The sequence below is a fragment of the Lissotriton vulgaris genome, chromosome 11 (assembly GCF_964263255.1).
Source record: "Lissotriton vulgaris chromosome 11, aLisVul1.2, whole genome shotgun sequence".
NCBI classification, from domain to species: domain Eukaryota; kingdom Metazoa; phylum Chordata; class Amphibia; order Caudata; family Salamandridae; genus Lissotriton; species Lissotriton vulgaris.
This window is the reverse complement of record NC_141699.1, coordinates 964,248,285-964,270,182: the sequence shown is the minus strand read 5'-3', so window position 1 is coordinate 964,270,182 and position 21,898 is coordinate 964,248,285. Positions and strand designations below refer to the sequence as shown.

At 45.3% G+C, this 21,898-nt stretch overlaps 1 protein-coding gene across 2 annotated transcripts in view; it reads right to left on the bottom strand.

Moving 5' to 3' along the window:
* The window catches only part of LOC147683765 (arylacetamide deacetylase-like), a 278,023-nt gene extending 260,304 nt beyond the window's left edge, over positions 1 to 17,719 (bottom strand). For both annotated transcript variants that reach the window (XR_015300967.1, XM_086944134.1), the window contains exon 1: positions 17,489 to 17,719. Coding sequence is in view for 1 of the 2 variants with exons in the window: in XM_086944134.1 (XP_086800260.1) it covers positions 17,489 to 17,626 (138 nt within the window). In the remaining variant the exon portion in view is untranslated. The remainder of the gene's footprint in view (positions 1 to 17,488) is intronic.
* Between the last annotated feature and the right edge of the window lie 4,179 nt (positions 17,720 to 21,898).

Here is a 21,898-nt window from a genome sequence, read left to right as displayed (position 1 = left end):
AACAGGATATCCTCAGCATAAAGCGAGATCCGGTCTTCAAAATCCCGAGTCCACTGAATGCCCTTTATCGAAGGCTCCCATCGGAGCCAAGCAGCCAGAGGCTCTAAGGCAAGCGCAAAAAGTAGGGGAGACAACGGTCAACCCTGTCTCGTACCCCTCCCAATAGTAAAAGAATCAGATACTCGGCCATTAACGACCACCTGGGCCAGCGGTTCCTCGTATAGAAGTTTCACCCACCCGATAAACTCAGAACCAAAACCAAATTTTGCGAGGGCGTCCCCAAGATACGGCCATTCTATAGTGTCGAAGGCCATCGTGGCGTCCAAGGAAGCCAAGATGGCCGGCTCTTGAAGAGACCCCGCCCTCGCGAGAACGCCATGCAAACGCCGCAAGTTGAGTGCGGTGTTACGATGCAGGATAAAACCAGATTGGTCCGGGAGGATCAGGTCACTAATCACCGTGATCAGTCGATTAGCCAAAACTTTAGCTAGGATTTTAGGTTAGGCGTTCAACAGGGAGATGGGCCTGTAGCCCTGTACGAAGCGCAGTGATCCCGAGGCTTCCCCTCCTTAGGAATTACCACAATCGTAGCTAAATGCTGATCACATGGGAGGGAGCCAAGGTCTCGCGACTCCAGGAACATATCTCGGAGATACAGTGCGACTTTATCGGGGCGCAATTTGTATAGTTCGATGGGCAGACCATTGGGGCCCATGGCCTTGCCAGAGCGAACAGAGCGAATGGCGATTGCAATCTCATCCGCCGACAATGGAGCATCCATTAGGTCTCGGTCAATCTCTGATATGCGTGGCAGCACAATATCGCGTAACAACAAATGAGAGTCTTCCTCATCTATATCAGAGACCGGAGAATACACTGTACGAAAATAATCCACAAAACACCCCACTATCTCACTCGGATCAGTCACACACTCTCCATTCAGATTCTGAATCACGGGGACCACACGATTCGCCCTTTCTTTCTTATCAAGCCACGCAATCAATTTACCCGCCTTGTCCCCAACATCGTACAATCTGCCCTGCTGCTCCCTGTGCATTGTCTTGGCAGCATCCGTGACCAGGGACCTGTAATCAAGTTGTTTCAAACCAAGGGCTTGGAGTTTGGCATGGGTAACGCCTGATTCCAATTCACTCTCCAGCTCGACTATTTCTGTCTCAAGACGAACAATTGCTTGATTTTTAGTTTTCTTAACATCGGCAATTAAGGATAGGGCCTCGCCACGAATGACAGTCTTGAAGGCCTCCCATAGTGACACAGATGAGGACACAGACCCCTTGTTTTCAAGGAAATATTGATCCAGGGACTTTATCAAACCAGCACGGGTCTTAGGATTACGTAAATACCAGGGGTTTATGGGAGCGACTCGCCCTGCACAACACACTCTAGTATCCATACAAAGCCACAATGGGGAATGGTCTGAAATGCCCCGGGCAAGGTGCCTGATCTCTCTAACAGAAGGGGACTGTGCCGCCGGCATTAGAATGTAATCAAGTCTGGAAAGACTTCCATGGGCACCAGAATGAAAAGTGTATTGTATCTGCGCTGGATACATCAACCTCCAGCAATCCACCAAACCAAAAGTCTCCAAAAACCCACTCAGCCATGATTGAGACTTAGGAAGATCTCTGGGGGGGTGACGATCTACATTGCCAGAAACAACAGAATTAAAGTCCTCACCCATAACCAGAGTACCATCAGGGAGTCCCAGCATTACTCGCCAAATGTCTGAAAACGTGGAGGTCTGTAGACCCGGTGGAACATATACAGTGAGCAACAAAACAGTCCTACCCTCCCACCTACCAGTGAGGGCGGCATAGTGCCCCCTGTCGTCGAGGATTACGTTGTCTATCTCCAGGGGGAGAGAGGACCGAACAAGAATGCCAACGCCCCTAGAACCAGTGGTGAACCCAGAATGTGCAACAAGACGGTAACCCCACCTATTCATGGCATGACACGTGTTGCCCACCAGATGTGTCTCCTGTAAAAGAACGACATCGGGGGACAGGCAACGCAAGAATTGCAGCACCACTCCCCGTTTTATTCTATCACCCAACCCGTTGAAATTCCAAGATATTAGCCTTAACCCACCATCCCCATCCCAACAAGAAATGTGGAACCCACCCCACAAAGAGCACAATAATCGAATCATAGAAAGGAGCAATATGTTGCCTTGAGAAAAGAAAACAAACCCACAAACACTCCCTCCCACCCCCAACCAAAACCCGTTACAACTCCCCCCACCCTGCACCCCTGCATTAGACTGGAAAGCCACCCCAACTTGCAGTGTGCCTGTCGCGCTACCGTTACACTAGTCTACAAAAATAACCCTGGAGGAGGAAAGAGTCCCACCACCCCCGCCACCCTCGGGTATATGACAATGAAATACAACAATGGTAAAATAATCGAACCCAGCTGTGAAAAGTCAAGTGTTTGGAAATCAGGGTCCGCATCGTCACTTCTGTTCTGCTCACCACCCTCGGAGCCACCAGGGTGCTCAGTTTGATCGTTCCGGGCAGGCAGAGAATCCAGCCAGTCCCTCACATTCTCTGGCTGGTCAAAGAAAAACGTCCGGTCCTCGTACTCAACACGAAGTCTGGTAGGAAACAACGTAGCATATTTCAGGCCCAAGTCTCGGAGTCTTCACTTCACACCCTGAAAGCCCATCCTTTGCCTCTGGACGAGCTGAGTGAAGTCCGGGTAAAAGTTGACTGCAGCGTTTTCGAATTTTACCGGGCCGCTCACCATCGAGGCCTGCAGGATAGCATCCCGGTCTCTGAAATGAAAGAGCTTGGCAATGATAGGCCTCGGAGGGGCGCCCGGCCTCGGCTTTCCACCGGGGACACAGTGGGTACGCTCCACTGCAAAGAATTTGCTCAGTCCTGTAGGGGCAAGGTGGTTCAGAACAAGGTCCTCCACCAGGAGGTCTGTTGAAGGATTTTCGGGGTTTTCAGGGACACCAATGACGCGGATGTTGTTGCGTCTTGCCCGGTTTTCAAAATCCTCCAGTCGATGAGACATGAGGTCGTTGGATGATTTCAGGTTTCCGATTTCCGTTTGCAGTTCTGACACACCGGCCGTAAGGCTAGAAGTCTTCAAGTCCAATAATTTCACTTTCTCGTTAGTCTTAGACAAGTCGGCTCTGATCAAGGTGACATCGATTGCAACCGTGTCGATTTTATGGGCCAGAGCCTCATATTGCTGGCCGATGGTAGCCTTTATATTGGCAATGGCGCTCATGACGTCTTGGAGAGACAGTTCAGTCAGCGCAGTTGGGTCTTCCTTGGCGTCCTCTGGGGTGCGGCTGGCGCCACCGGAGGATCCTTTAGATTGGGTGTAATGATCCATGATATTAGTTTGGACCGGTCCCCCGCGAATAGGCGCCTTGGTTTTCCGTTTCTCGTTGTCTGCCCTAGTCGCCATACTGAAATATACGCCCCGGATGGGCCCATGAGACCTGGTGAAAATGGGCGCTTGCTGGCAAGTCACCAAAAGTCTACAAAAGTAGACTCGTGTGACCGAGGTGACAACGCAGTTCGACACAGAAGCGTTAAGAATAGAAGGCACCCGGAAATAGACTTGAGGGGAGGCAAGATGGCCGCTGACAGGTTGTGGTGAGGAGTCGCTCCTGACTACCTCCTGGCTATACCCCCTGTAGGCTAAATATTTAGGATGAATCCCTGTTCCCCAGATGGCGCTTGAGATCTGGCTTCGCATAAGTCTGCTGGGATTATCCTTTGTCAGAAAAGTGCTCAATAGAAGATTCGGCTTCTCTTGGCTGCAACTAAAAGCAGCAAGTCGTCTTAGTGGAAAGTATTCTGAAAATAAGATGCCGTTACCACCGCGACCCTCGAATCCAGAAAAGGAGAAGGAGAAGGAAAAAAATAAACCGCAGCCGGACTTTTCCTCGGACAAGCAGAAGCAGAATGCGCACCCTGGGAAGATCGAGGCAGGATCTGGGTCACAGAGGGCACCGGGGGCCATACGGAAATCAACTGCCCCAGCCCCAGCCTCAACGCCGAAAGGAAAGAAAGCAGAGCTACGCGGCAAGGCGCCGGTACAAGAACGATCTAAAAGCGGCCCCGCAGTAATAATCAAAGAAAGTGCAAGCAACGCGGAAAATCAGGCAGCGGGTCCCTCGGGCAAGAATAGAGACATGGGTATGAGGCAGCCTACCGTGATTGAGGCGTTTACCCCAAAAAACTCTCTGCAGCTCGATTGTGGTTCAGCAGGCACCGGAGGTGTCCTCGAGGACACTGCAGAGGACACTCCTGCAGACGCTGTTTTGGTCGCTAGGCAACAGCCACGCACTGAGTCAGACCGCGAGGACGGCGGTGATGGCGGTGATGGCAGGAGCAGAGGCAAAGCTGGAGTTGACAGAGTGAGAGGGGAAAAGGATGGTGAGGCAGCTGTGGATCTCGAGCTGAACATACATGCTGGTAAGGGTCACAGCGATGAGCAGGCTGGATGGTGATAAACCAACCCCATGATGTAGAATATATGGCTAAAGCTGCAGGGAATGCCGATATGCTTGAAGCCCTTATGCAGGTTGAGGCTGAAATGAAAGCTGGAAAGTCATGGGGCAGCACGGTCAGTTTGGCAAAAAAGGGCAAATCATCAAAGACAGTTGATGTTTCTGAAGGGGCAGAAGGCTCAGTTGAAGGAGACTGTTTTTTTTCAGTTAATGAAGACACGGACGAATCGTTAATGAGTGAGTCTGACACTGAGGAGGACGGAGAGACTACTTCAGGCAGGAGCTCATCAGGGAAGGAAAGTACCCAGAAAAAAGAAGGGTAAAGGGAAGAAAGCATGGGCAAGGACAGGGATCCCCGGCGGGGGGAGGAAAGAAGCTTCTCTGGGACTATTCAGCAACGTCGCAGACGTATGTGGAAGAAAGGGACGCAGGCGGAGTCGCTTCTGATGTAACCCCACTTCCAGCACAGCTGCAAGCTCCCTTGGACATGATCACTAGTACTTTAAAGCAAATGCAGGGGGAGGCTAGAGCTGAAAGTCGAAGGGCAAGGCATGCAACGAAAAAAATCCATAATACTTTAAAAAAAGTCAACAAACTTTATGATGGTATTGTAAGCCGAGTTACGGAGGTGGAGGAGAGGACAGGGAGATTAGAGGATGAGGTGGAAGCCTGGCAGGACTTTAAAGGAACTCAAGAAAAGATAGCGGAAGACTTGCTTTGGAAGATGGAGGAATGTGAAAACCGCCAGCGGAGGAACAACATTCCGCTCTTGGGAGTGGAAGAAGGGACAGAAGGGCAGAATGTTTTAAAGTTTGTGGTAAATCTCTTAAAAGGAGCATTCCCGGAGTCCGATTGGCAGTGGGAAAAGGAGGTTCAACGAGCCCACAGATTCCCATTCACAGTCAAGAAAGCCAGGGGTGGGGGGGGGCAGCCACCTCTACCCAGAGCTATCCTGATTTATGTAGGCAACTATCTCCTCAGAGAAGAACTTTTGGAAAAAGCAAGGCCAGATAATAGGCGGACATTTGAGGGGACTACCTTCTTCACTAGACCAGATTTCTGCCACGTGACGGTAGAGAGGAGATGGAGGTTGAGGGAGCTTATCAAACCGTTTTAGGCAGTAGGTGCTGAGGCGTATCTGTTATTTCCAGCAAGACTGAAGGTGGTCGTAAGAGGGAAGGTGCTAATGTTTTGGTCGGAGGTTAAGGCTCAGCAGTTCTTGGAAGAGCTTAAACAGCAGAAGAATGGTTGAAGCTCTCAAATGTATATTTATTGGCTTATACACTAAAAAGAAGCACAGAGCACTGTAACTAAGAAAGAAAATAAGAACGGGAAAGGGGAGGATAGGTATATGGGGGAAAAAGACAGGGGAGTAGAGGGGGTTGTGGGGGGGTCAGGGGGTGGCTAGCGACAGCCACGATCTGCAGCGATCACACATAGGTCTTATGGACCTATTTGCCTGTAAAGGGGGGAGGGGGGTGGATCAGGAAGGGAGGAGAAGGGGGGACAGGGAGGGTTAAGGGGAAATAAAAAATGTAGAGGAAAAACGGCACAATGTTTAGTACAACACAGGGGTGGACAGTGTAACACACACTTTATTCGGTTATTTCAGCACATTAGTAAGAATAGTAAGAATTTGAAGCAGCTAATTATGTATGGTCTCATAGTCCCCGGGAAAAGTACGATATCCCTTAAATGAGCTGTAGAATTGCCACTATAAATGTTTGTGGTCTGAACGACTCTGATAAAAGGCTAAGAGTGGCTGCACTTTTGAGATTGCTGAGACTAGATTTAGTATGTCTGCAAGAAACACACGTGGAGGCATCTAAGAATTACCTTTTGGGACAGCTAGGGTTCATGGTTCTGGCCAATTCTAAACAAGGGTCTAGAAATAGGGGGGTAGCAGTTTTAGGCAGAAGTAGAGACGTGGTGGTAATAAGGAAGAAGGAGGATCAGTGGGGTCGTTGGGTGATAGTGGAGTTAAGTTTTAAAGGTGACAAATTTACCCTTGCAACAGTCTACGGGTCAACGGAAGACGATCCTGAGGTTATTCATTACTTGGACGCAGAGCTAGCACACTGGTCAGAACCAATTGTATTTTGTGGAGATTTAAACATTCATGATCCCTCGAGTTCATTCTTACAGGCAGGGGGTCATTACGGAGGTAGGAAGAAGAAAACATATAGGGCTATAGCAGGGCTAGTTGCACATAACTCACTGACTGATCCATGGATTAAGATCCTCCCAAATAAAGACCCCAGCACATTCTATTCAGCTCCCCATAGAGTGCTTGTTAGGCCAGACTATTTTCTGATCTCGGGATCCTTGATCGGGGGGGCACAGATTGAAAAACAACCGCGAGTGGTGTCGGATCATAGCCCTGTTATTCTAACTATTAAGATAGGCCAAGGGGGGAGGAAGGAAGCACAATGGACATTTGAAAGAGCACTTTTGACGGATGAGGGGTATAGGAGGTATATGGAGGGTTGGATTAAGGGATTCTGGGACATTAACAGAGGTACGGCACCATCAGGAGTGGTTTGGGATGCCTTTAAGGCAGGGGTTAGGGGAGAGACCCTAAGCTTCGTACTCTCATCTCAGAAGAAGGAAAAAGACAGAATTAAGGGGATAAATAGTGAATTACTGAAAGCAGAAGAGGAATTGGGAGTAGCTATAGAAGAACAGCTCTCATTGGAACAACATTTACTTAAAATTGTTTCATTAAAAGCCTCAGCAATAGAACATATAGCTAATAAAGCAGCAGACAACTACTTAATTAAGAAAGAAGGAGCATATGAGCTCAGTGAGAAAGTGGGACATTTGCTAGCTGTCCGCACTAGGCAGAGATTGGCAGCTGCCGATATCATGGAAATTAGGGACGAACAGGGGGTTAATATCCAAGATACAGAAAGGGTGAGGGAGGTGTTCAGGCGATTTTATGCGCAGTTATACCAGGAGGGCAGTCTAAGAGAGGTAGAAAAGATTGAAAGGTATTTAAGCGGCATTATTCCGCCTTGTATGGTGGAGGAAGATAAGGAGGAGCTGGAATCACCCTTTCAGATGGAGGAGTTATCAATGGCATTGGGTACTCTCTCTCCTGGAAAGGCTGCGGGCCCGGATCAGATCCCGGTGGAATTTTATAAAACTTTCTTTAGTGCTCTGGGGCCTGATATGTTTGGGGTTATGAAGTTAGCTCAAATTGGAGAGGCAGTACCTGACTCATGGGGCGGAGCTGATATTATTGTGATTTTAATAAAAGGGAAACCCCCAATTCAACCTGGGTCTTACAGACCGATTACGCTGATGAATGCGGACACTAAAGTCTACTCGAAAATGCTGGCTAAGAGATTAGCAGGGGTTGTCAAGAATTTGGTAGTTTGCTCACAGCATGGGTTTATACCAGGTAAAGGTACTACAGTGCATACAAGGCAGGTGATTACAATGTTCGACGCTGCTGGTATCCTGGGAGACCCTATGGCGGCATTGTTTTTGGATGCTGAGAAAGCTTTTGACAGGGTCTCCTGGGAATATGTATGGCAAACTTTAAGATGGGGTGGCATAGGGGAGCGGTTTATTAAAGCCCTGCAAACATTATATAAGAACCCTAGTGCCAGAATTAGGGTCAACAGAGGACACTCAGCGGCAGTGAAGATAGAAAGAGGAACCAGACAAGGCTGCCCCTCATCTCCTCTTCTTTTCGCATTATACTTAGATCCTTTTTTGCGTAGGTTGGAAGGTAATCAGGCGATCCCCCCAATGAGATTGAAGGGCTGCGTGGCTAAAACCTTGGCTTACGCAGACGATGTAGCTGTGTTGACATCTAACCCAGAGGGAGCTATTAGAGAGGTTGAAGCTGAGGCTCTTAATTTTGGTCAGGTTTCAGGCTATAGTCTAAATAGGGCTACAACCCAAATAGTCTGTAATCAACATGTTGTGGGATGTACGGATCAAAGGGTCACGGGGTCGGCGGTATATTTGGGGGTGATAATCTCAGCAGATCTCGGTACTGTGGTACAGAAGAATATGACCCCCTTGATGAGTACGGTAAAGCTGGACTTGGAACGATTGAACAACCTGCATCTCTCTTTAGTGGGGTGTACGAATGTTATTAAAATGTTAATATTGCCCAAGTTTTTATATTTGTTTAGGGCAATACCCCTTTATTTTGAGGGACAATGGTTTAATACTCTGGAAGCTATACTTAATAGATTTATATGGGCGCAGGGTAAGACCCGTAGAGCATATAGGTTCATGACCCTTCCTAGAGAGAGAAGTGGGTGGGGAGCACCTGACTTCAGGCTATATTATCTGGCAGCCGCGACTCAATACCTTCAAGGCTGATTGGAGGGGCAGGGCTTGATCAGAGAACGACGGACAGCTCTGATAGGGTTTATGCAGCAGTCTTGGGGGAGGAGGTGGAAAATTGTTTTTTATACTGTACAGAGTTTGGTTATTATAAAAGAACTAGATTCAAGACATTGGAAGCTGGAATTAAGATTTGGACTGCTCTTATGAAGAAAGTGGGTATAGGGAGGTTTAACTGGTATACAAGGTTGCTGAAAAATAGGTCTTTTCCATCTGAAATTTTCGGGGACAGGACAATGGAGGGTTGGGCAGCGAAAGGAGTTGTTCAGGTAGGAGATGTGATGAATCTAGGAGGCTTTGTACAGTTTACAGAGTTAATGGAGAGGTTCGGATTAGATAGACGGGATTTCTTTAAATTCCTGCAGATAAGGAGTTTTCTGGGGACGAAGCTAGGTGGACGGACCGGGTTTAATAGAGTGGATATTATGGAGAAGATTAGGCTAGGGTTAGATGGCTCAATACGTAGCTTTTATGCAAGCCTCGTAGAATTAAAGCAGGATGATAGGGATAAGTATGGTTGTAAGTGGGCAGAGAAATTGGATGGAGAAGTTGGATGGTTTCAGGAGGCACTGGACTTAGGAAGAACGATACTTTGCTCTGCGCCATTGCAGTCACAACAATACAAAACTCTGTACTTACTCTATCACACTCCAGCCATAATAGCGAAGTGGGGCGGCACTACGGGGATCTCGTGCCCACGTTGTAATTCACTAGACGCTGACATAGTACATATGTTTGCCCTATGTCCTCAGCTTCATTCCTTAATTAATGACATAGAGAGATTTTTGGAATCATCCCTAGATATGAAAATCACCCTTAAACCTGCCCAGATACTATTGGGAATAGTAGTGGAGGATACCTTTCTGGAGAGAGACTTCATATTTGTTGCCATGGCTGTATATAGACTCTGTATAGCAAGGGCATGGTTGGATAAGAACCCACCTGGTATGCAAGTATGGCTTGCTAACTTATTGGCAGTGTATCATTTGGAAAAAGCTATATATGCAAGGAAAGGCAGGAGAGGAAGGCAATTTGGGTTAAGAATATGGGAACCTATTAGTAGGTGGCGGGCTGGATTCGGGATATGATAAGATGATACTGTTTTGGGTAACTTCAGTAGGACTGTGCATGGTTTGAAGTACTGTAATGCGTATTAATTATAGTAGTAATTTTGATTGTCTTTATTTTTTTTTTTTTCTTTTTCATTATTTAGGATTGTTATGTAGGTACTGGGTGATTTATTAGGTTGTATTGGATCAAGATGAAGTGCTCTAATGCTCTTTTCCAATGTTATGTTCAATACTCAGTTATTTTTAATGTTTGCTAATTATATAGGAAATTGTGTTGCACTGTCTATACATTGTGTTTAATTGGAAAATAAAAAATATATTTAATAAAAAATAAAAAAAAAGAATAGAAGGCACCCGATGATGAGACAGAGCCTGGTCGGATCTCCGACAGAACGGAACAGTCCTGCGATCTGACAATGCCAGGACCCAAAAGCGAAACCGAAAGTTGATGCAGGGCTACTGGGGGAAGACCCCTCAGCCGTTGTTGTTCAACTTCGTCCCGGCGTGCCAACTTGCCAAGCCCCGGCTTACCGCAAGGTGGGCCTCAAAAGTTCGGTCCAACGTAACTTCGGTTCCCGGAGTCCAAATCAAATTTTTCAAAGAGCAAAAGCATCAGCTGAGGTTCTTCTTCAGTAACCCATCTGAAAAATCAGGATAGCGTCAGGATATTTTGCAAAGAGCGGCGAGGGTCCGGGGAGCCCTGTGCTCACGCGGACAATGTCCTTTAGCTATGTTTTAAAAACCAACACATAAATAAAAGGCATTGCCATTTACAATGCCAATAGCTCAAACTCTCACAACTGCGAGACCTATTGCATTGCATTTGTTGTTTTTTTTTAAATCTCAAATGGATCAAAGGTTACTAAAAATGCAGCAACACCCTTTACCATGCATTGGAAGGCTCTTTGCCTAAGTCAACTGACTATTGCTGAATTTGGCTCTTAAACTGTTTCTGATGAAGAAGCTATTTTGGCCAGACAGCTTTAACATGTGAAAGAGACAAAATAAAGCAGTAATACTATAGTCAGATGTTCCGCACGATTGGTCTTTTCTTGCCATGTAATTTAATCAATCCTGGTGCATAATTCTCCCAATCAATCACGTGGGAGGCTTGAGTCCACAAGTGCAGTGACCTCCTAGGCAGTAAGAGTTTATGTTTGGAAATAGTGACGTTCTGGGGTCGAGCATACATACATAGGGCTTCGACAGTTGAACCCTCTCATGTTGTGGGATATACTGGTCGGCGTCAATGGCCCATGATGGGCACTGCAATACAGAGGCTGCTAGGCGTGGGAGACCAGAGGTTATACCTGGAAGCAATCTTAAATAGTGCCTGATTAGAATAGTCTTCCCGAGGGACAACGACTACCGCAATAAATGAACTGTTCCATAACAGTCAACTGGCTATTTAATATTGTTCCATATGAAGTGCGACGAGTGTACTCATGCAGATCTGCGGTTTGCAGCGCTGTAAAAACAGGCACCCGCCAAAGCCAGAAACGACGACTCGCCACTGTCAACACCGCCCATCCTGTGGCTAGGATTAAAGCAGCAAGGTGCTGAGGCCTCCCGGTCCCCTCCACGTCACACAGGGCATACTAGTCTGGCACGAACCAGGTACCAGGTGAAATGTCGGTGCCCCGATCTCTGGTGCTCCCCTGCTGGCACTCACCGAGGTGGGACATGGATGCTGTGCAGGAGGGTGGCTATGTGCGGGAGAGACTGGGTCTAAGAGCAGGACTGCAAGGGGTTCTTTCCTGTAGCAGACGTTAACCCATCGTGCGCCCATTGTCCATTACAACTGTGTAAAAATAGAATGCGATGATGCTCATCCTGGTGCATAAAGTGTCCTTAGCAAGGACAGTAAAATGAATCACTTAAACTCCGGCATAAACTGAGCTGGATTAAAAAAGTGTGTGTAATGCCGTGCACAGGACAAAGCGCGTCACTGGCCTATACAGGGTAAGCATTGCTAGTAGTAATAAAGACAGCAGCAATAGACCCTTAATAGACTATAATATGCTTCATTCAATAACTTATAAAAAACTACAGTTACCAATACCCAATTACTTTATTTGATCAATGCAATGCAAATTGCGCTTACAGTCATAGGTTTTCTAAGCCACACTTATCTGCAAGTGCCAGCGTTGCTTCATTTAGCTTCCCAAGTCATGGACCAAAATACCTGTGGTTGGAAGGATAAATCTAACACACCGGGAAGGATGCTTTGGTTATGATGAAACACAAGCCTTTGCACCAATATATTTGGTGAAGGAAACCTAACCAGGAGTATAAACCAACGAGAGATGTCTGCTCAGGAACGGCTGCACTCGCACATCCGCTGCGGGTGCCCGTTTTGAGGGGGAAGGGCAGAGCAGGTGGACTCTCTGCTTGTGCAGAGGAGCACACCGCTTGTTCTAGTGAACAAGGGGTGAAGCAAAGCTCGACAAGACGTACCAGTCCCCTCGTGTATAAAAACCAACATTAACTTTTGGATTGTAACTAGTGCTCATTTTAAGCGGTTAATTTCGCAGTAAAGAAACCAGCACACAAAAAAGTAAATCCATGAAGTCTGGTGTATTTGTTTGTTACCTGCTGAATTGTGCCGTACGGTTGGTTATCAGATTATGAAATCGCCATCCCCAATCCATCAACAAAAACTTCCACCTGGGTGTCACCAAGAGCAGAAGCAAAGACTGAAAACAAACGATTGCAGGAGATGGTGACTGGTCATGCCTTTAAGGAGCAGCAGGACAGTCTAACAGCCGCATGGTTCTCAGAAGAAACATTTTCAAATGAGTGCCCTTTGTTAGGCTGCATCTGAGCTACAAAAAAAAAATAATGTTTATTTCTGATGCAAATGAAGCATTGGCCTACCCGTTACATGCCAGCAGGACATAAAACACCCTGCCACTCCAACAAACAACTCGCTCAACTTTCACACGTCCATGTGTTAAGAGCTCAGAAGCCCTGATTCGTTTATTTATATTCGGGAATTCGAGTTTGCTGTAAGACGTTACAAAAGACGTCATAAGAAAGCAAGTAAAACAAAAAGAGCAGATGCAAGCTGTGGCCCTGGAAAGACCGGGTTCTTGAAGGGGAGGGAAGGAAAGTGCGCGGTGCGTGCGCTGTGTCGCCGGTTTCTCTGCTGAAGGGAGACAGGAGGTGGCACGCGCGTCTCACTTTGCTGTCACTCTCACTCTGCTGTCTCTCTCACTCTGCCTTCTCTCTCACTCTGCTGTCACTCTCACTCTGCTGTCTCTCTCACTCTGCTGTCTCTCTCACTCTGCTGTCACTCTCACTCTGCTGTCACTCACTCTGCTGTCACGCTCACTCTGCTGTCACTCTCACTCTGCTGTCACTCTCCCTGAGATATACAGCAATGTCACACTCACACACTTATCTTTCCCTCGCACACACACACACTCCCTCAGGCATACACAGCTGCCTCTCTCTGTTACCCATACACAAACGGAGGCTGCTGTCTCTCTCCCTCACACTGGATTCAGTTCCTTTTGTGAAGCGCTCTGACACCTTCGGGTAAAATCCGCAAGAAAAAATCATAAAATAAACACATAAAATAAATAAACGCTGCTGTATATCCCTCAGACAGACACACCTGCCTCCCGCACACTGCTGTCTCCAACGGTCTGTGGCTGCGCCGGGCACGGACTGCCAATCATGTGACCTGCTGGATGTGGCGCTGAGTCACACAGGCAAACCCTTCAGAACGGTGACACCCGGGGTCGGACTGGGACAGTAAATTGACCCGGCACTTAAATAAACGAGGACCATGTGTTACAATACACATTCCTAATGGAGAATTAAAAAGTTTTTAAAAGTGCATATGAAATTCAATAACGGTAGCGAGTGGCCCTGCAGCACTTTGCAGCTACTTCCTACTTAAACTAGCGAGACCTAACAAGGCAGCGTGACGAAGCTCCAGATAAGAAACTTCGTCATGATGGCCGTAATGCAGACTACCATGTCCGATGTCGCTGTTCCGAAAGCGGACAGGGCGGCAACGTAAACCCTCCTTTTTAATGGGAAGCCAGCGTTTACCATGAACGCTGACACTACCCAATAGAAAGGAGGGGCGGGCTTAGGCTCCCTTTTTGTTTACAAGATCTCTCCGAGGGCGGGGCAGCTTTGCTGCCACACCCACGTGAGACCTAAAAAAGCAAACTAAAAACATGATATATTCTACAATGCATCCTAGACTTAACAGTTATGTTAAGGTCAGACCGCCATTTGATGGGCATTTTTTATTTTATTAATAACGTTATTGCCGTTCAATGAATTTGCTTGAAATTTCCAAACAAATGCAGCCATAATAGGTTCTTCATGCACCGTTTCACGCAGCTACGTCAAGCGGAGGCCTAAAAAATGGGGGGAGGAGACTAAAGTGGCATTTCCCTTTTTAAGGCCTAATTTGATTCTTTGCTCATCGATACAGAAAGCATGTCTGTATGGAATTACAAAAAAATTGCCACTTAAATAGAATGTTCCTTAAAAATGCATTTGCTTGGCTTGGTGTAAATCTTTTCAGTAGTGTTCAAGAAATTTGCATTTCGAAAGTGTACTAGGCTGGGCTTGAATGGTCTACTTTTTGGCCACCCAGAAAGGCTTGCGCAGATGACCCGGTCTAAGGTCAGTGGCTGGAGCCAACCACCACAGTTCATGTCCCAATCTTGTGTGAATGAGCTCTGCCTTCCCATGGTTGGTTAGGCACAAATAACTATTGCATGTTTTATATGATAATAAAACTACAAAAATAACCAGAAAAACAAAGTTTAAAGTGAAGTTGTAGTAAACTTTGATTATGATATTTAAGTTTACTTGATTGAAAACTACCAGCAAATGTTTGCGACTGTCCACAAACTTTTCAATTTTTGAGTTCTGTGGGCTTTCGGGTCGACAAATTCTAGCTATTTCCAAACACACCACCACATTTTATTGTAATGACATTTTTATTGTTTTCATTGCCCCAAAAAACTAAAATCATTAGCTGCCAGGGCTTAGCACATCCTAAACAGACAATGGTCTATGCACCGTGATAATAGAGAGCAGCATGTGACCTGGAGATAGCACATCACAAACATCACAAACAAAGATCTATTTGTAGCAGTATGGAGTAAAGCAAGTTAACAATTTACACATCTTTCAAACTCGCGCAGCCCACATGCATAAAAATATTACTATCAAGCAACAAACAACACCCCCGGTCAACATGCACCACATGGAAGATTTACTCACGCATAAAATTACAGCACACTGGTGCAATTTTGCAGGTGAGCAAATACATCTTCATATGCAACTTACATTTTTTTTATCACAAAAAATTGAATCTTCATATATAAATGCTGCTTTTTTGCCATATGTATAAAGAGATGTATGAAATGGATATTAAAGACTTCATTAAGAGTGGCCTAATAAATGGGATGATGATTCCTACCCTCAGCCTTACCAGTACTGGAGGTACTAAATTCTGGCCAGATAGAACATTCCTGGGCACATTACGACTTAGACCCTGAGGGTGTACTAAATGGGTAATTGCCATGCAGAATCAGTAATTCTCCTCTAATTTCACTTGTAATTACTCATTTTGGCCTGGTCTTTCACCTGGGCATTTTAGCTGCTGCATTATGTTGTTTAGCTCAGCTGCCAGTGAAGGCATGTCCTATTGCACTCATTAAGGGTTTACAATTGGATTCAGTTCATAAATGAAGAGCAATGTTTCCATTTAATGTTGGGTGAAACCTATGTCTAGGAGTAAATTTTATTATGCTGTGGTAGTCTGAGTAATTTCGGTAATTCTACACTACTCATTGACCTAGAATTACAGATAAAAACCAGCAAATGGCTGCTTGCACAATTAAGAGTAATTTGGGGTACTAATAGTGAGCCCATTTAGCAAGTGTGAATGGCTGTTCAAGCTTAACAGTACATTGGGCAAAATCCTACATCAAGTGCACATTTTGCATGCATGAACGTTTGATCACACTCGCTTTTCATGTTCTTCTCTAGCACAAAATGCATCTTGTGACCATTTTGTACGCGAAGGGGCATTTCTGTGCTAAAAAGTAGAGCTAAATGATTTGTGCTAAAAATAGAGCTAAATGACGAATTACTTTTCTCACAGTATTCCGCGTAATTTTGCAGAATTGCTGGGTAATTCAGAATGATTACACTACATGGAAGTATGTGATATACGGCCATTTATAATGAAGGCATTGATTTTCTCGTTGCATTCCCAGGTGTCTGTGTTTATGATATATTCTTAACCCCAGAAGCCCTCCGTCTCAAAAACAGCTGTGAGTCTTTACTAATGAGTTTACTACCTCACATGAGCGCAGGTGTACAATATTTTCAAATGTGCACAATGTACCCAGGTAATGCGCCACTTTAAGATTTCCCGGTGTAATCTAGGAATAGTTCTGTGAAATTCTTTTTCTAAGGCTAAAATATGCACATTCATATTTTCGCATGAGAAACCTAACAGATCAAGTGCACTCTTTACCTTTATTTCTTCTTTTCCCCTTATGAAAATATTTTTTTTTTTACTTGGAAAAATACTTTCTCTACAACCAATGCATTTTGGGGCGCGCTCTATTTCCCTTAACACATTTAAAAGCAATTTACTCCAATCTTTTGCAAAAGTACATCTCTGAACATTCCCATGCTGAGAAAGAGTGAGAAAATGATTTATGAATCCCGACAAGCATTTAAGTTTCTAGTTGAGCTCACATTTTTAAGGCATCTCTGTCCTTCTCTGAGCAACAATTAGAATTTTGGGAATTTCTAAAAAATGGTTCACAGAAAAATTGGTGGTTACATCAGTTAGGCTTACGAACGTAAAAAGGCAATCCAATTATAGAGCACAGCACAACAACATGCAATAGTGAAACACAAAGCAAGGCACAGGGTAAAAAACTGTCAAAACTGAACTAGGCACACAATCACAATACCACACAGTGACACAATGCAATAATTCAGCATGAAAGCACAAAAACAAAAATAGAAGAAGCATCGCATCATTAAAAAACGCCACATGATAGAGAAGCATCCATATTCTTGGCAGACATTAACACCTTAACATCCCTTTTTTCCTAATAGGGCATAGAGGTTTTTTTTTTTGCATTAAGCACTGCCTATCTTAACACCGAAATATCGCCAGCCAAAATACTGACCCTGCACTGTAACTCCAGAAACTCCCCTAAAGCCGAAAACTAAACTGATTTCCGAACGTGTTTACCGCGATCCATTTAAAAAGAGCTGCGTGGCGTTGGCATTTGTAAGGAACCCAGTAAGATACTCTCTCGTACGGTTTACCTTATCGCTGCCATCAGCAGTTCCAGATTTAGCTGCAACTATTTATAACTAGCACTTTCACAGCGAACCCCATGATGCACTTAAATATGCCTCCCCTGTTTAAATAGTTTATTTATGCTAAATTATTAAACAGTGCTTGTCACTAATTTGTCCCATGCATAAAGTAAAAAAAAAACATAATTTAAATTTAAAAAAAATTCAACCCTCAATTTGAGGTATTGTAACTTACCGCATGGCCCAGGGTTCTAAAAGCGGTATCTATCAGGCGTACTTTCCAGCTCTCCTCGATACTTTCTGGTAGAGGTATGTACACGTAATAGGCCAGAAGAGCCGCCGCAGTTACAAAGAACAGCAGCTTCAAAGCCATGTTTAGCTGCTCTGCTCTCTAAGCACCGCTTGCACTATGTGGTTGATTCGAAGAGCTATCAAGTCAGCAGCTCAAACTCACAGGGGCGCCCTCAGCTTCTGTTACACTTGGAAACGTGCCCAGTCTTATCAGAGCTCTGCACTTGGGAGGGTGTTTACTCTGCCGCAACCAGCGTGTGGTGATCAATGATCATCCTATGACCCGGACTTACAGAGATTTTGTGTCGGGTTTGGGTAAATGTGTTAAAGTGAACCCGATGCGAAGTACATGTTGTTATTCTCAAACCAACTCAAATTACGAAGTGCGTTGCTTTGTAACCTAGTTTTACGCACCGCAGCACACCGCACTGGATGCATTCCATGTGTCAGGCCTGGGTGTTACCAAACATCTGCCCATGGAGCCCGAGCCTGACGTAATAAGGACAATATTTTTATTTCTCCTTACTTTTTCATCTTTGCATAGAAATAGAAAATTACCTTTCAGCATTATTTCTGTGCTGGAAGGGACCCCTTCCTGTGCCAAAACGATGCTGACCACAACACAGACGCCTTTGCTTTATGGCACAAGGGTGCCAGTGTTGGCACATGGGTGCAGTAAGTGTGCCAGTACAGGGAGAGGGCCAGAAATGTGACACTTCTTTGTAGATATGGGATATAGATATTTTTCCAGTTGACACAGTCCAGCAACTTGGCTTACTACTCTGCTTTTTGTCAAAGCTTTTTAAATATGGGGGTCTTTTTAAAAAAAAAAAATTTTTATTAGTTTGGTGGTGTAGGGCTGCACAGCAAGTCACATTGCTGTGCTCCCGTGCATCATGCGGAAAGGGCAAGAATGCACAGTATTTATACAATATTCCTGTCCATTTCACTTGCGTTTTTACCATTTTAGCTGCCTAGTGCCAATGCAGGCACCCTTGCTCCAAGAACATCTTGGGAGGCGTATCTATTTTGCACATTCCCAGGTTTACGAGGTCTTGTAAATTTGGAAATGCGTCATAAACCATTGGAGTTCTGTGTTACACTCACACAACGCCCATGGAAGGCCTACCCAGGGCAGAGTAACACAACGCAGTGATTTGCACTGCTTTCTGTTACTCCATATTTTTAAGCCACTCAGAACCACACAAAATTGCTTTGCGTTGCATCAAAAACATAGCACAACTTAAGGTGTGCGTCGCTCTTGCACCTCGTTGTGTGGTGCAAGAACGACTCATACCCAGTCTTTTATATGTGCAGGCCATACACACCTTTGTTGGGCATGTTTTAATAGTTTGCTTGATGTTCCATTCTGTATAGTTAAAACTGAATGCAATTCCCAGTTGAGAGTCATGATGAGAAGCCAAAGTCCAAATGCAACTCTGCAGCATGAACCAAATCAATTACGTTTCTAAAACAGAAAAAAAACCACAAAGTAAACAATACATTCATGGCTCTACAACATTGTACTAATATAGTTTTCATAATCACTTCTTTGCAAACATGTGCATAGAATAAATGTGCCTAAAGCTGACAGAAGAAAGGTCTACTTTTTCTGATAATTCTTTTTCCATATACCAGTACTGTACCTCATCAACTTTTTCTATATCTCTGAGGCTTGAGTTTTGGGATCCTGAATGTGACTGCCTTCACGTGACTATTCAGGATAAAGGTGTGCATGTCTTGCGAGAAGACTTTGAACCTATCATAACTTGTTTGATCTAAAGCCTTCAACTGAAGAGCCATAATCCCTATTCAAGGTCATCAATTGGTTCAATGGCTCATTCTGTTTTCAAAAGCTGCACATGATTAATGCAAATGTGTTGTCATGGGTTGGTAAGCTATTCTTATGGGAGTCACTAATTTGTCCTAGTTTTGGCTTGGCCTAGCAGTTGGTTGAAATTCCTATTTTTAGCAATTCTTTAAAATATAATCAGAGTGGGATTTCTATCATCCAGGTGAGCATTTCTCCCTAAGATTATATTGCAGTGTCTTGAGATTATGGGCATTAGGACCTTTGCGGTTCTGGGCCGACTTCACAGAATAATTGAGTAACTTGTTGGGAGGTGTTACAGTGTGGTTATTAAATGTTATGGTGTAATGAGAGTGCATTGTGTGATCGAATGTTGAGGAATAAAAACATTTGTTACAGAGCTCCGTGTGTGGCATATTCATGTGCATGCTTCCGGGCTGGGGAGGATGCTACAACTGGCCATAAAGTGGGAACGCATGCCCCAAAGAAATGCTGCTGCCTTCCCTGAGAGTTTGCAACAACACAGCAAACTGCTTGTGCGTGCCACATGGCCCAAATAGATGCAAAACAGCTTGAAGTTGGCATATGTGGAGTCCAAGACCAGCTCCAGTCCATTCAAGACCGTCAAGGAAGGTGAATGCCCCACAGAGGAGGAGAGTCGAAAAGCCTGCAGGAACCCATTGGCGAGGCTGAAAGGAGACACACTGAGCTCTGCTATAACACCGATCCATCATCAATGCAAAGCAAATGCTAAAGGCAGCGATAGCCTTTCATGAAAAATGGAAATTCACTCACCGGCGAAAACAGACAAAACTCTTTAGGATCTCAAGATCAGGTACGACGACTCAAGAGCGAACATGGGTTGTGCTCGGAGAAGCTGCAGGTTCCTTTGAACAAAACAGAAGTCATCTGAATACTGAAAATTGGTAAATATTGCAGAAGGGACTGGACAATATGATGCAGGTGCATTCCTAAAACCACCACTGCCACTCAAAACTGCCAAGAGGCAGAATATTTGCCTCAGATGGACTGCATGGAATGAGGCATTTTAAGACTTCATAAATGCCTAGAACTGTTAGACTTGGCTTTTTCAGCATGCTCACCCCCAGACTTTTTACTTTTTGAAATCCTGTTTTTGACCTTGGTTTTGTTGGTTTCTGGACTATGGGCCCTTTACCACAGCTATTCAGTGCTAAAGTGCATATGCTCTCCATCTAATTTGTGTTTATGGATTGGGGTTTCCATAATTGACTTATTTGATTTAATTCTAAGTTCCTAGTCCAGTGCACAGGTGTGCCAAGGACCTGTAAATCAAATGCTAATAGTGGGCCTGCAGCACCGTTTGTGCCACTCACACAAGTTGTTTTTCAAAGGTGTCTGCAACTGCTGTGTCTGCACGCAGTTTTCAGCTGCCAGTTTTCAGCTGCCATGTTGACCTGGCCAGTGCACCCACTCACCAGGCGCTAACCTTCCCTTTTCTTACATGTAAGACACCCTTCAGATAGGCCCAAGGTACCCCTATGGACAGGGTGCAGTGTATGTGAAAGGTAGGAGGTTGCCTTATAACATCTTACAAGCCTATCTTTCCCCTGGGACTAGATAGAGAAATGGAGTTTAGGCTTCCTGAACTCAAAATGTAAAGATACGTCTTTTAGTAAAGATTATTTTTCTATTCTGTCTTTGAAAATGCCACTTTCAGAAATTGGGCATTTTCTTGCTTATTCATCCTGTGTGCCTCTGCATTTTGTGTATTTCCTGTCTGGGTTCAGCGCGACAGGAGCAGAGGATGTGCATTCACATTAGACAGACAAAAAGGGAGGGGTGAGGTGTATCCTGCCTTCTCTGGGTGACTCATAGCCAAGCTGAATAGATATGGCTGCATTTATAATACAGGGAGAAGTTGCCACTTGCACCTTAATGGACTGTGGCTGCCTCTCACAACGTTGTCTCCACCTCCTGTGGTGAACCTGGTCTGAGCCAGGCTGAACTCGTTAATGTGTGCCGAAGGAGCTTAGGTTTGTGCCAACTTCAAGGGAAGATGTGGTATAAATATTGGGGCCCTGACCCCAGAACCTTAGATTACTGCTGGACTAAGGAGCCTGCAAGGAAGAAGAGGTGGAAGAGCTCTGGAAGAGACTACCACGTTGCTGTGTGCTTTGCTGGGTTGGACTGCAGTTGCTGTTTCTGCCTTGGGCAGGGAAAGGACTGGACTGGCTTTCTGCATCCTAAGTATCTCCAAGGGCTTGATGCAGAGCTTGGATCCTGTTGGAAGTCTTTGGGAAATCAAAGACTAGAACATCTTTTGGGTACCGGCTTCTGGAACTGGATATTTCAGCTGCCACAGAGGAGAAAATGTAACCCAACGCCATCAATGAAGTCGCTGCCGGCTCCATGACCTAAAGGATCCTTAGAGGGCACTGATGTACGTTGAACTGCAACAATTGTCTATTTAACGACGATGTCCAATGCTGCCACTGAGCCGCTGCTTGCTCCATGTCATGTGGGCACCGCACTATGCACTGCCTCACTTCAGACCGCTGCCCT